This window comes from Myotis daubentonii, chromosome X (genome assembly GCF_963259705.1).
Source record: "Myotis daubentonii chromosome X, mMyoDau2.1, whole genome shotgun sequence".
Taxonomy (NCBI): domain Eukaryota; kingdom Metazoa; phylum Chordata; class Mammalia; order Chiroptera; family Vespertilionidae; genus Myotis; species Myotis daubentonii.
The window spans coordinates 4976697-4990873 of record NC_081861.1 but is presented as its reverse complement, the minus strand read 5'-3'; the positions used below and the strand labels follow the sequence as shown (position 1 = coordinate 4990873).

Below are 14177 nucleotides of genomic sequence, written 5' to 3'. Positions count from 1 at the left end.
TGGGTTGGAAAGCCTCAAAAACACAAGAGAAGGAAAACACTCTGGCCTGGTGGGTTCAAGCCACTGTAAAGCTTTTATTAAAAACCACGAGGGTTCAGTCCTGCTGCTTGGTTCGGGAGGCCTCGGCATTGGCCCGGAGCACAGCCCCTGGGGATGGGTAGGGACGCTGCTGGAAGAGGGGGCCGGCGGCTGTCGTGTCTGCACCCGTCTTAGCCTCATTCCGCTTGGGGAGTCCTGTTGACCAGGTGCCCCTGGGGATGACAAGAGGGTCAGGGGGTGGGAGTGTGGGATGTAGCAGGCAACCCCCTCCCAAGCAACTGATGAGTCAGGGAAGGAGATAGTGAGGCAGAAAGGAATGATCACCAGTACAGGGGGTCCATGTCACTTACCGGGGTGCATCTGAGTAAGCGCTGGGGTCCATTGGGTCTAACTCTTCATCCTTCCGGCTTGAAACTGTGGAAGGAGGTGGCAGAACAAGGTCTTCAATGGAGGCACAAGGGACCACTTGATCACTGAGCTTCCCCCATTGCAAGCACAAATGGAGTCCACAGCTGCCATGGCTGCAGCACCTTCTCCCAAACCCCGGATTCAGGCACTTGCATGAAGGGAAGTAAGGGCTTCCATATGTGCTGCACCCCTGTGCCTGCAGCCTTACCCGGGTCCAGCCCTGCTCAGCTTACCCTTCTTTTTTTTTTTTTTTAAATATATTTTATTGATTTTTTTTTTTACAGAGAGGAAGGGAGGGAGATAGAAAGTCAGAAACATCGATCAGTCGCCTCCTGCACATCCCCCACTGGGGATGTGCCCGCAACCCAGGTACATGCCCTTGACCGGAATCGAACCTGGGACCCTTCAGTCCGCAGGCCGACGCTCTATCCACTGAGCCAAACCGGCTTTGGCTAGCTTACCCTTCTTGCTCTTGGGGTAGGGAGCCAGCTCTTCCCGACGATGGTGGCGCCGTTCTTTGGCCTCTTCTCTGTCCACCTTGTCATATCCACGGTCACGGTCCCTGTCCCGGTCCCTGTCCCGATCCCTGTCCCGGTCCCTGTCCCGCTCTCTTTCTCTGTCCACCTTGTCATAGCCACGTTCACGGTCTCTGTCTGATTTCTCGTGGCCCCGGTCAGACTTCTCATGGCTCCTGTCGGATTTCTCATGGCCCCGGTCCGATTTCTCATGGCTCCGGTCCAATTTCTCATGGCTCCGGTCCAACTTCTCCTCAGCATCTGGGGACACAAAAGCCTTGAAGTGACCTCCTACCTCCCACCTCAGAACCCAGGGGGCTGTTGCCTTTGCCAGCCTCTCTTGCCTGGGGCTGGGTTGGCCTGTCTCACCTGTCCCTCCTGGACCCACTATCATTTACTGAGCCCTTTCTGAGAAACGCTAGAAGCGCGTGAGGCACCTTGGGACCTGCCAACTCACCTGCATTACTGTTCCTGACCTTCTTAGCAGATTTGGTAACGATGGAGTTGGAGTCGTGTGGGGAGAGCCAGGACACCAGGTCTGTGTCCACATTCCAGTAGTAAGGGAGTCCGCTGAAGGGCAGTGGGAGGGAGGGAAGAAGTGTCGGCACAAATGTCCTCCCCATTGTAGCCTCAACTGCCTCCCAATCTCTACCTATACCTACCCCATGTCAGGACCCTCCAGGTCCCTTCCCTTGTGTCCCCCATTTCCCCCAAAGCCAGGGACAGCACAGGAAGGGTGAAAGCAGAAGTCAGCTCCCCCCCACCCCCCGAAGGTCTCCAAGCTTACCAGGAAGGGTCAAACACCTTGTACCAGTTGGGTGGCAGGCCCTCCAACCGGGTGGCCTCATAGTCCACGGGATCATCATCGTAGTCCTCAGCAATGATCTCTTCCTCTGGTTCTGCCAGGACAGGCAGAGGAGGAGAGCGGTAAGTATCAGGGATCCTCATCCTACAGTTTGGGCCTGGAGAGACGCTCACATTCACACGGTCATGTGTGCGTGTGCCGGATCTCACCAGCCATGGCACATAGCGCTCACAATCCAAGTCCTAGCATCTAACAGTGAACTTCGAGCTCTCCTTCCCGCTGGCGCCTTTCCCTTTCCCCTCCCCTTTCCCCCAGGCGCATTACCATCACCTTCCTCACTCCCAAGCTCCAAGGGCCCTTCCTGAGGCCATTTCCTCTATAAATTACTTCTTCTACCTCTATGATTTTCCAAATAAATGTTCTCTTATCGTTTGAAAAAAATAAACAAATAAATAAATAGTGAACTTACCAAAACATGTACGTACCTAAATCTGTCCTGTTCCTGGTTTCAGATAAGACAGGGGTGGGGAACCTTTTTCCTACCAAGGGCCATTTGGATATTTATAACATCATTCACGGGCCATACAAAATTATCAACTTAAAAATTAGCCTGCTATAGTTGGTCAAACATTTCATTAACTCACTCCTAATGCCTTGGCAGGGCCAGACCGAATGATTTCACGGGTCTTATATGGCTCACCGGCGGGACGTTCCCCACCCCTGATATGAGATACAGTGATACCCAAGCCTATTTGGCTTCAGAGTTTCGATAGGGATTTATCCATATTCTTTCAGTTCCTGAGCTCAAAGAGTACATAGCAGCACACTACCAAAATCAATTTGGATAAAATGAGTTTAAACAGCAAGAAGTTTCTCTAAAAGTGTCCAAATCTATTCCACTCCCAAGCTTAGGAAGTCGGGGATTTCTGACTTCTGTATTTTTAACAGCAAGAATTTGGATAGCAAGGGATTTATTCAAACACTGCTCTGAGTCCATTCAGTTTCTGACTGGACTGACACATACTGTTGTCAATTAACATCAGTAGAATAAAAAAGGTATATTGTCAACTCAATATCAGGCCCTCAGTAGGCCTGTCATGGACTTCAGCTGTGGATATAAATAACAATGAAATGTATATTTCAGCAACAGCATAGTGCCTGTCACTGTAGGCCCAAAAGAGATGTCAGCTATAATCATTGGTATTAACAAGGTATATACCATCAGAAAAAAAATTAGGTGCACAGGGCCTGGCACTGAATAGACTTAACATAATGTGTATCCAGGAACTTAGTACAACCAAAACACATATTGATATGGTGAACAATAACCTATATACCACCAGCATAGTGCCTGGCACCGCAGTAGGTCCAAAAGAACATTACCATTATGGTAAAGGACACAGTATCAGCATCCTGCCACTTCTTTGGGCACAGGAGACTGCAGTACATGCCATGTATACTTCTATTAGGTACTCTGTTATCACTTCCATGGATGGACTGAATCCACCATGCAGTAGGCCCAAATAGGTATCAGCTGTCAATAGTAAGGATGTCTGCCTTCCCCAGATTCTCACCCCCACCCCATACTTGACACCCAGTGGGAATGGGTGTCAGGAATCCGTATGGTTAACAAAAAAAGCCTGCCACCCCACTGCTTGGTGCACAGTAGGCCCATATATCATACAAGTGGCAGTATCAACAACAAAGTGCCTGTCAAGCCGGGCACGTGGTAGGCTCATCTGCTCTTAGCGCTCTCACCGGGCTCTAGATGTTTGAGGATGCCTCTCTTGGCCAAGCGGGTCTGCAGAGCAACGGGCAACGGCATAGCGAGTAGCAGGAAGATCTAGGGATGGATGGACAGACTGAAAACCAGCTCCAAAGAAAATCTGAATCGATCCTATAACCAAGAGCCTCCTCCCCAGCGGATGCTCATCTGGACCCCCACCACCTCACCAGTAGCTGGGCAGACGAAACTGAGCTCAAAGGTGGAAGGGATAGGTGGCAATATTAGCAAAATTCTCACCAACCCTCCTCTTCAGGCCCAGCGCTCCAGAAGCCAGTTCCTCTCCTAGGCCCTGGCCTTGCCCATTGCCGTAGGGGGCAAGCGCGGCTCCCCCACGCTACAGAAATGGTCTCACCTAACGTCCCCCAAAGACTGCCGGGTGGGAGGAACCAAAGAGCTAGGATGGGGATGCACAGGGGAGCACGTCCTCCGGCTTCAAAATATGCACGTCCTTCGACGTTACCAATAGAGTCACGCAGGTAGGGGAACGCTGTCAGACAGGTCGCGTCCCTGTCGTCACCGCTAGAATCACCAGGACCACGCGACTCTTTCCTTCCAAAGCACAGAGCGGACCGTCTCTCCCCAAGACTGGAAATGAATGGGAGAAGCTCAGGCTGCGAAAAAGATGACGCATCTGGTAGCCAATGAGAGTGCGCCGTTGGCCTGACTTACGACGCAGCCACCCAATCGCGGCCCCGGTGCTGGTGGCAGCTCGGGCGCCCGTGTGCGTTTACCGAGGGGGCGTGGCACAGCCGGGGCTGAGCCCGACGCCGGCGCCATGGAGGAGTACGCTCGGGAGCCCTGGTACGGCGACGGCCACAGGCCTCGGGACTGGCCCTGCGGCACCGCGCCCGGCTGCGGGAGGCGGGCGGGGGAGGCACTGGCCCCACAGCGCTGCGGCCCAGACTCCGGAGCCGCTGAGCTGTCTCTTTTCGTCCCTGCACTTGGTCCCTCCCAGTCGGGTTCCGTTAAGAGGGGCCCCCACGCTCCAGGAGAAGGTGCGGTTCAGGACGAACCACGCCTCTGACCTCGTATCTCTTTTCTTGGAAAAGAGACACGCTGGTCGAGTCCATTCCCGCGAAGGGTGGCGCGGTGTTGAGTGGAAATCCCCAAGGCTACCACGCGTGTTTTTCCCAGGCTGCTGTAGCGCATGGGGCAGGGCCTGGATGAGCCTATGGTGAGCTAGGAGGTGGTGCTGGATCCTCCCCACAGCCCGCTCTTGGTTTTTCCAGTTGTGCGAGGTTAAAAGAGAGGGAAAGAGAGTGCAGCTTGGTTGGACACACTCATTTTCGGAGAAGGGGGTGCGACAATACTAGCCAGTTAATGACAGTACTGGCACGTTAACACTTCTATCCGGTTGCTTCAAACGGGCCAACTCTTTGCGCATGTCAGTTCATTTAATCTTGGATAGTAAAGCAGTTGGCTGATTCCTTAGCTGCAAAAGGAGGGGAGGGGGGTGGAGAGGGCAAAGCACTATTTTTTTGTTTACATGGGAGGGGAAAATAATCTTATTATCTGAAATGCTACTTCCCATTCAAATGACTTGGTTTCTCCCAGCTGGAAAGAGTTCTTGTGGCATGGCAATAGGGGGAGGGCTGACATTAACCCCATCCTCCCCTTGACACTTGCAGCCCATGGCGAATTGTGGATGATTGCGGTGGAGCCTTCACTATGGGTGTCATCGGTGGTGGAGTCTTCCAGGCCATCAAGGGCTTCCGCAATGCCCCTGTCGTGAGTCAGTTACATGCACTTAATCACTCTGGTGCCTGCTTGCCTACCGTGTGCCAGGCCTGACTCCAGAATCTGGGGTTTTGGGAAACTGCAAACATGGCCTCATTCCCTCACCCCAACCCAACTGTAGCATCTCTGTGAAAGGGCTGCGCTGTGAAAATGGCCACCACTGTCGACAGAAGAAGGTGCAAACCTGTAGAAAAATTATATAAAGATTCATTAGAGCTTATTTGAGCCATATAGAGGGCATGCCTGGAAGCAGGGTCTCAACAGATTGAGAAAAATGCTTCCCATAATGACAGTTTGCAGTTTTGTACATTTGGAATTAAGGAGGGAACATAGAGATGATTACATGAACTTGGGAGAAAGTAAAGCAGGCACATCTCTATGATTGGATCATAGGAGAGTTAAGATTATGTGATCTCTGAGGGAGGTTATGATTCTGAAGGGTTTGAAAAAGGCATTTCAGAGGTATAACTTAGATATACAGAAACAATGGACAGAGCTTACGGCAAAGATAATCTTTTTACTAGGGAAGTTACAGGCCTGAGATAAGATTACTCACCATGACCTCTAGGAATTTATGATCAGATCACCTTGTGATTTTTAGAGCCCCTTTTTCATCCAAATCACCAAATTCTCTGTGTAGGCTGAGCCAGGCAGATTTTACCTAGAGGCAGATTCTGGGTCAAAAACCTGGCTAGAAGGAAGTGACAAGTGTTCAACTGGCAGAGGGAAGACAGCCTTAAATTTAAGAAAATATTTTTAATTTAAAATAAACAATTCTGTCCCTTTCTCTGACACCCCCTCCTGGAGATCTCATCAAATGTCATACTTTGCCATCCATTTGCCAAGGTCTCTGCAATTTATGTCTCTCTCCCCATCTCTCAGCTCCTGTAACTACCTCTCTTGGATCTTTACCCAAGTTTCTCCCTCTCCTCAGAGTCTCAGCACAGATGCCCCTTCCTTAAAGAGGTCTTTTCTTACCCTTCAGCTGCTATAATCTCTCTTTCTCCTGTTTCCTCTAGGATGCATATTGCTGTTGAAACTGACTTGCTTCTCTGTACCCTTGCTCAGGGTCTGTCTGTTTCATTAGAACATGAGCTATGAGAGGGAAGGGACCAGTCTACCTTATCCACTGCTCTGTTCCTGCATACAGCATGGTGCCTGGCACATAGGTGCTCAGAAATCATGGAATGGATACATGGATGAGAACTTCTCAATCCAGCTTTGAGAATACTTGTGTTGTGCCCGGCCAGTGTCGCTCAGTGGTTGAGCATTGATCTATGAACCAGGAGGTCACGGTTCGATTCCCAGTCAGGGCACGTGCCTGGGTTGCAGGCTTGATCTCCAGTGGGGGTGTGCATGAGGCAGCCAATTAATGATTCTCTTATCATTGATTTTTCTATCTGTCCCTTCCTCTCTGAAATCAACAAAAATATTTTTTCAAAAAGAGAATACTTGTGTTGGGGTGCTCCCCAGCCCCCTAGTTCTTAGCTGCCTCTCCACATCTCTACCACTAAATACCCCTGAATCCCCTTCCTTCTGAAAAGCTGAAAACCCTCTCTGCCGGTGGCCTCAGCTCTGCTCTGACTCTCATCTCACTTTCCCCAGGGAATTCGGCACCGATTGAGAGGTAGTGCCAATGCTGTGAGGATCCGAGCCCCTCAGATTGGAGGTGAGAGGCCTGGGGAGACAGGAGAAGTTGTGGCAAAGTTGGCAGTGGTTGTTGCTTTGGGTCTAGTCCTCAAGTTGGAGGTCCACATGTGAGCCCCAACTCTGCCTGGGACTGCCTGGAAGAGTGACGTTTCCCAACAGTTTAACCCTTTGCGGTCGTTTGTCTACTCTCAGCCACCACAGCAAGGAACCATATGAATCTTAACTCTATTCATTCATGTATCAGTTCATCATTTCTCTGAAAGCTCTTAAGTGTCTAAGCGACCTTGTCACGAACCAAAACATTGCCCCGACAAATCAGAGATATCGAAACTCAATATAACAAACGCGGTCGTTCCACACTCTCCGTGCAAAACACCGTGGCGAGTCCATCGCCTTTTGAGAGTGAAGAAATCGACAAGCTTCGGAGATACTTCGCAGAATTTCAAATAAAGCTTTACAAATTACGTTTAACTGTAATTGGGCATTCTCGCTTGTTAAGATATTTTAAAATAATACTCCAAAATGGCAAAAAGAAAGTTACCAAAAGAAGTGTACTGCAAATCTGAAAGTAACGATGAAGAGTTTTATTTTGGCACCTTGAATACTGACTCTGACGTAGAAAGTGGTAACGTTTGTAGTGATTCTACTAGCAGTGACATAGTTCCAAAAAAGAATTAATAAATCTTGTTTATCCTTCATAATCTTGCATGTTATGTATCACTGCTCTTTCAGTGGAAATTAATTCCGACCAGTACAACACCCATGTCCAAATTTAATACAACTGCAAAGGGTTAATATGGGTGAGTTCTGGAGTTTAAGTCTTGACCCTGGTTCTTTCCTGATGTGTGACCTTGGGATAGTGGCTTAACCTCAACCTCATCTGTAACATGGGGATGACAAGTGCAGTAACCACCCCAGTCATTTCGTAATTTATGTAATTTACATAGCATTTACTAAGGGCCGGTTGCTCTGCTAAGCACTTCAATAACATTAACTAATTTAAAATGTTTAGAAGTCAAATAACCCACAGTACCTACATCAGGTCCCAGGACACAATAAGGCCCCAGTAAACATTTTAACTACCATATGGTTAACTGGCTTTCCTAACCTGTTTCCTTCTCTCTAAAACCAAGAGCAGAATTCCAATTCTATGTGGTGGTTTATGGAGACCAAAGTTGCTCCATTTAAAGCCACATAGAAGGTAAATGTGCTTATAAACTTGTCACCTCCCTATGAAAGAGAAAGGAGTGTCGATACAATTAGAGACAGCTGGAAGGAGTGGCTACCACAAGGACAGATGTGGAGACTGTCCTCTAGTCTAGGACAGCGGTTCTCAGCCTTGGCTGCACATTAGAATCACCTGGGAATCTTTTTAAAATCCTGATTTCTGGGCCTCATCTTCTGGAAATTCTGTTTCTTTGTGATGGGGTGGGGCCACAACATGAGTCACAAAGAAACAGAATTTCTGGAGGATGAGGCCCGGAAATCAGGATTTTAAAACAGATTCCCAGGTGATTCTAATGTGCAGCCAAGGTTGAGAACCGCTGCTCTAGGAGTTTGCTATCTGTCTTCGCATCTGGGTTTGTCTCCCCTTTCTTTGCCAGAGCATTCAGCCTTGGAAGTCCCCAGTCCTTGAGCCGTGGATTCTTGGGCTTCCCCAGGAACACTAATTGGGCCTCTGTCCCCTTGCAGGTAGCTTCGCAGTGTGGGGGGGCCTGTTCTCCACCATCGACTGTGGCCTGGTGCATGTGCGGGGCAAGGAGGATCCCTGGAATTCCATCACCAGTGGAGCATTGACTGGGGCTGTGCTGGCTGCCCGCAGTGAGTGCCCCCAGCCCTGGCCCTGGCTCCAGTCCCTTCCACCCTGTTCTGCCAGTACTCACCTCTCTTCCTTCCTCCTTGCTCCTCCAGGTGGCCCATTGGCCATGATGGGCTCGGCAATGATGGGAGGCATTCTGTTGGCCCTTATCGAGGGTGTTGGCATCCTCCTCACTCGCTACACTGCCCAGCAGTTCCGCAACGGTGAGTGCCTGGTGGAGCTGGTCAGGGAGAGGTGGGTAATGCTCTGCCTAGCCTCCTCTGTTCACTTTTACTGGATTCTCCCCTCTCCAGCACCCCCGTTCCTGGAGGACCCCAACCAGCTGCCCTCTAAGGAAGGGACCCCGGCCTCGGGCTATCCCAGCTACCACTGAGGAAGTGACCACCTGTCACCACCATCGTGGGAGTTCCTCTTTGGTTCCCTCCCCGATGATCTACCTCGAAGGGAGGGCTGGCTCCCAGTTGGCCCTGGGACCCTCCAGAGAGGGCCTCTACTCTCTGTTCCCTTGTCCCAGGGTGGAGTGGGGCACCCCAGCTGCCCTTCTCTCAGGGCACCCCAGCCCCACCCCATACTCAAATGTAACAAGCTCTTACCCCAGACCCTTCCTGTTCGCCCTGATGAGTATTTAAAACCAGTTTTGAAATGCCTGTGTATGTACTCATTGAACTACCTATGGGAGCCCCTCTTGAGACAATAGACACAGCCTCTTCAGGGACACAGAAGCCCTAGAATTTGGAGTTGCACAGAGAATGGGCCTTAGTGAATGTCTGTAGAATGAATGAGCGGGAGGGGGAATGAATGAAGTTGTTAGGTACATGAATGAGCACGTGTGGGAGCCAAGTGATGAACTTACACAGAGGACTAGGCTTGGGTAAAAGCGAGGAAGCAAGGATTGCTGGTGTGGGGGCGAGGAGTTTCTGACCCTTCCCTCCCAGACCCCCATTTCCAAGTCTGGGAAATCTGACCTCACAGTGAACTCTGGCGTTCTGGGTACCAGTCACCCCATTGGTGTGAAAATAATCCCCCTCCAATGTGGCATCACCATGGACCTGGGGAGAAGTAAGGGTCAGGGAGACCCGGCTCCTTGAAGAAGGTGCCCTGCCTCAGTCTCCTCTGGTGCACCACAGATACTTCTGCTCTGCGATGCTCAGTGCTGTCAGCATTGTTTTTTTTAAGGGGAACCACAAAACAATCAGAAATGAGTTTTCATTTGGGGCCAGGGGGTTATGGGAAAGGTTTTTCTGAATGGACATCGGCTCCAAAAGCTGTCTCTTCCATGTAAAGCCCTGCATGGGTGATGCAGACATCTCCACTGGGGTGCAAGTGCTCCTGTGCAAATGGCTTCATGGGAGACATAAAAGCTGGCCCTTTTGTGCAAGCCATGGCAGAGGTATGAATGCCCTCTCTTATACAACGTTGTGCGCTCCCTGAGGTGCAACTGCTGAGTCCCAGGGCCTCCCAAGGCTTCAACAGGGACCTGGTGATCTCAATGGTAGAACTGCAGCACTGCCTGCTTGATCTACTCACTGCCAGGCCGAGCCCAGCCATCCCAGTGAAGACCCCAGGGAGAGCAGGATGATGGTGGCAGGCACTGTGCACAAAGCTCTCAGGGCCTCAGTAGGGCCCCAGCCTCGAACTCCCAGTTCCACAGTCAGACCCAGGCTATCCCAGACTGCAGCCCTTGTATTTCTGGGCACTTCCTTTGTTCCTGCCCCTTCTGTATACCTAGGCCCCACCCTTCCTTGGCTCCAGGTCAATCCCCCCCCCCCTGTATTTCCAGATAGCTCTTGGGGGCCTTTGCCTTCCAGGAATCCTCAGGTTCCACCTCCTCCCCCAAAAGCTGCTGTGGTTCCCACAGCCACTAGTGTCTTCAGGAACCACCCCCTTCCTACCTTTCAACCCTGCCCTGAAAGGTTCCTACAGGCCCTACTTCTATATATCAACCCAGCCTCCTCTGAGGCCCAGTCCCGACTGTATCTCCCTGGTCCCCTCCCAATGGGCCCTGCCCCCGTGGCCCTATAGATCTGCAGCCTCCCTGCCCTCAGTCTCTAGACCCCTGCATCTTCAGGCCCCACCCCTTCAGGTACACCTAAAGCCCAGACGCCCCACCCTTGGGCCTGGTTCACCTTCGGAGCCTTTAAGGTGGCTGGGCCCCGGAGCAGTGGGGCGGTTCATGGGGATGTGCAGGGCCTTCAGCTCGAGCTCATTGGGCCACTGGCTGGGGGAGGGGCGGGAGGAGAGACCAGCATGGGGTTTAGAACCCGACCCTCCAGGCGGACATTGGGCTAGGGGGGTGCTCTGTGGGGGGGACTAGTCCCTGGTGTCACCCGGCTCCTAGTCGGGTTTGGGGGCGACCAGGTTCTCAGACCCCAACCCCTGACCAGATAGGTGGCCCACTTCACTTCCCAAAAGAAGGGGATGCGGTCTCAGATCCCTGGTGGTTTCCAGGGGCAGGGACTGCAGAGAACGGGAGTGAGGCAAAAACAGGTGAAGTGAGAGAAATAAAAACAGAGACATACACATAGGGAGATAGAGACTCTAATGGAGATGTACAAAGAGATGCAGGCAGAGACATATACAAGAAACGAATGAAAAGGGTCAAGACAAAGGACAAAGGAAGACGGTGAGGGTCAGAAATGCAAGTACAGATGCGGGAAGAACTTCAGCCTCAGATGGAGGCAAACGGGAGTGAATTCAAGATGGCACTTAGAGCTGTGAGCTGGAGTGAGGGGCTGGACCGCCAGAAGGCTGTCAGGCCTCAGGCCTCTGCCCACCTAACTTCTAGCTGAGGGGCTTCAGAGAATGCCCACCTGCACTCTTGCATTTCTCTCTATCCACTCTTCTTAAAAAAATATATTTTTATTGATTTCAAAGAGAAAGGGAGAAAGATAGAAACATCAGTGATGAGAATCATTGATCGGCTGCCTCCTGCATACCCCACACTGGGGATCAAGCCTGCAACCTAGGCATGAGCCCTGATGGGGAATCTAGCCAGCACCCTCTTGGTGCATGGGTCCACGCTCAACCAACTGAGCCACACCGGCTGGGCTGGTAGCTCTTTTTCCCTGTGGCCTCTGGTTTTGCCATCCACCTGTCTGCATGGTTGTGGGGGGATATTTGGTGAGTTACAGAGATATACAGAATCAGGGAAGAGCAGGGGATCACTATCCACTTCCTCGGGCAGAAGCCCTGAGAGGATGAGGAGAGAGACACGGGGAAATCAAAGACGGAGACAAAGATACCAAGAGAGAGAGAAGTCTGAGTTTACAGAGGCATCAAAAAAGAGAGATGCAAAGAAAGAAACACCAAGAAAGAGAAAAAGCAGTACAACAAGTAAACGGAAAAAGAGAATGAAAGTGAGGAGAGAGATCGAGATTGGAAGAGTTAGACAAAAAAAAAAAAAAAATGGAGGAGCAGAGAGTGCCAGAGCAAGACAAGCGAAAGAGAGTTGAGCAGAGAGAGGGAGAGTCAAAATAAGAGAGACAAAAGAGTTGTGCACACATACCTTACTCTGAGTCTGGGAGTTGCTGGTCCGAGTGTTCTTAGTCACAGTTGGAGAACAGGGCCTGACTGAGCAGAACAGCTCTGAAGTCCCCTCCCCAGCCACCCAGATCATGGGGATGAGTGGGAGGGGCGGCCTCTCCTGGTAATACGTCATTAGAGCAGTGATGGCGAACCTTTTGAGCTTGGCGTGTCAGCATTTTGAAAAACCCTAACTTAACTCTGGTGCCGTGTCACATATAGAAATTTTTTGATATTTGCCACCATAGTAAAACAAAGATTTATATTTTTGATATTTATTTTATATATTTAAATGCCATTTAACAAAGAAAAATCAGCCGAAACCGGTTTGGCTCAGTGGATGGAGCGTCGGCCTGCGGACTGAAGGGTCCCAGGTTCGATTCCGGTCGGGGGCATGTGCCTGGGTTGCGGGCACATCCCCAGAAGGAGATGTGCAGAAGGAGATGTGCAGGAGGCAGCTGATCGATGTTTCTCTCTCATCGATGTTTCTAGCTCTCTGTCTCCCTTCCTCTCTGTAACAAATCAATAAAATATATTTAAAAAACAACAACAACAAAAAAAAAACAAAGAAAAATCAACCAAAAAAATGAGTTCGCGTGTCACCTCTGACACGCATGTCATAAGTTTGCCATCACTGCTTTAGAGATTGGTGCCCCGGATATTGGGAACTGGGAGCCATCTTAAGAAGTCCATTTAGGGTCAACCTCTGGAGCAGACCAATGGGGGCTGTCTCTGGGGAATCTACAGCTTTATCAGACCACCTGCGATCATGTGGAAGAGGAAGGGTGTGCACTGGTCACTTCTTTTTTGAATTAAAATTATTGGGATGACACTGGTTAATAAAATTATACAGGTTTCAGGTGTACAATTCTATGATACATCATCTATATATTGTATTGTGTTTCCCACTCCAAGTGCAATGATCACTTCTGAGGTGACAGAGAAACCTGATTTTGTTCCCCTCATCATACATACAAAGAAAGCAACTTACCCACAGTTATACTGCCTGAAAGAGACAGAGCTGGGCTTCATATCCTTATGTATTGTGCTTAGAGTTTCAGAGACGTCATTTACAGGATAGTTTCCAGGACAACACATTATCAGTCATGATTATGAGTGTCATTGGAAGGTTTTCTCAGGCCATCGCCACAATTTCTGAGCCTCCTTTGTTAGAGTAATAACTTCAAGGACAGATTTATCTTTTTAAAAACTTTATGAGAGAGAGCGGAGAGAGAGAACATCAATTTGTTCTTCCACTTATTTATGCATTTGTTGGTTGATTCCTGCATGTGCCCTGACATGGGATCAAACACACAACCTTGACATATGGGACGATACTCTAATCAACTGAGCTACCTGGATAGATGTGTCTTTTTTAAAATTTTTTAATTTTTTTTATTGCTTAAAGTATTACAAAGGGTATTACATATGTGTCCATTTCCCCCCCCCCCCCCCCCCCGATAGATGTGTCTTAATCGAGGTCAAGTCAGCAACAGTTCTGGGCATTCACACAGGGCTCTGTGTTCAAACTCAAGACAAAGTTTCTCACTTGAACACCTCACCAAATCAGATGGTATGAACTAGATGATACAGAATGTAAGCTCTCCCTTCACAGCCCAGAGAGGGGGGCATCTCCTTTCCTCAGATTTCTTTTTTTTTAAAAATATATTTTATTGATTTTCCACAGAGAGGAAGGGAGAGAGATAGAGAGCTAGAAACATCGATGAGAGAGAAACATCAATCAGCTGCCTCCTGCACATCCCCCACTGGGGACGTGCCTGCAACCCAGGTACATGCCCTTGACCGGAATCGAACCCGGGACCCTTCAGTCCGCAGGCCGACGCTCCATCCACTGAGCCAAACTGGTTTCGGCAGATATCTTTAGTTAATTATGAA

General features: G+C 49.9%; 2 protein-coding genes across 9 annotated transcripts; one reads left to right on the top strand and one right to left on the bottom strand.

Annotated features, from left to right (window-relative positions):
• Positions 1-54: 54 nt before the first annotated feature.
• On the bottom strand, positions 55-4102 carry PQBP1 (polyglutamine binding protein 1). 8 transcript variants are annotated; one of them, XM_059678958.1, is made up of 8 exons: positions 3906-4102; positions 3526-3610; positions 2253-2306; positions 1750-1861; positions 1420-1532; positions 909-1223; positions 390-453; positions 55-251 (listed from the first exon to the last, which is right to left on the bottom strand). In XM_059678958.1, the coding sequence occupies exons 2-8, from the start codon at positions 3590-3592 to the stop codon at positions 95-97; spliced, it is 882 nt and encodes a 293-aa protein (XP_059534941.1). In that variant the 5' UTR covers positions 3593-3610; positions 3906-4102; the 3' UTR covers positions 55-94. The 8 variants fall into 8 exon arrangements, with proteins under 8 accessions (XP_059534941.1, XP_059534939.1, XP_059534940.1 ...); XM_059678956.1 differs by lacking the exon at positions 3906-4102 and adding an exon at positions 3791-3899; XM_059678957.1 differs by lacking the exon at positions 3906-4102 and adding an exon at positions 3795-3895.
• Positions 4103-4207: 105 nt separating this feature from the next.
• Positions 4208-9402, top strand: TIMM17B (translocase of inner mitochondrial membrane 17B). The gene is made up of 6 exons (XM_059678963.1): positions 4208-4354; positions 5182-5281; positions 6896-6959; positions 8633-8761; positions 8852-8962; positions 9053-9402. The coding sequence occupies exons 1-6, from the start codon at positions 4329-4331 to the stop codon at positions 9130-9132; spliced, it is 510 nt and encodes a 169-aa protein (XP_059534946.1). The 5' UTR covers positions 4208-4328; the 3' UTR covers positions 9133-9402.
• The last annotated feature ends 4775 nt before the right edge of the window (positions 9403-14177 follow it).

Coding starts and splice junctions, on each gene's coding strand:
- PQBP1 (XM_059678958.1), bottom strand. CDS start 3,592: ATGCCGTTGCCCGTTGCTCTGCAGACCCGCTTGGCCAAGAGAGGCATC. Junction 1,862..2,252: donor CAGGAACAGGACAGATTTAG/GTACGTACATGT, acceptor CTGTCCTGGCAG/AACCAGAGGAAGAGATCATT. Junction 1,224..1,419: donor GGTCAGGAACAGTAATGCAG/GTGAGTTGGCAG, acceptor TTGTGTCCCCAG/ATGCTGAGGAGAAGTTGGAC.
- TIMM17B (XM_059678963.1), top strand. CDS start 4,329: ATGGAGGAGTACGCTCGGGAGCCCTG. Junction 8,762..8,851: donor GGCTGTGCTGGCTGCCCGCA/GTGAGTGCCCCC, acceptor TTGCTCCTCCAG/GTGGCCCATTGGCCATGATG. Junction 8,963..9,052: donor TGCCCAGCAGTTCCGCAACG/GTGAGTGCCTGG, acceptor TCCCCTCTCCAG/CACCCCCGTTCCTGGAGGAC.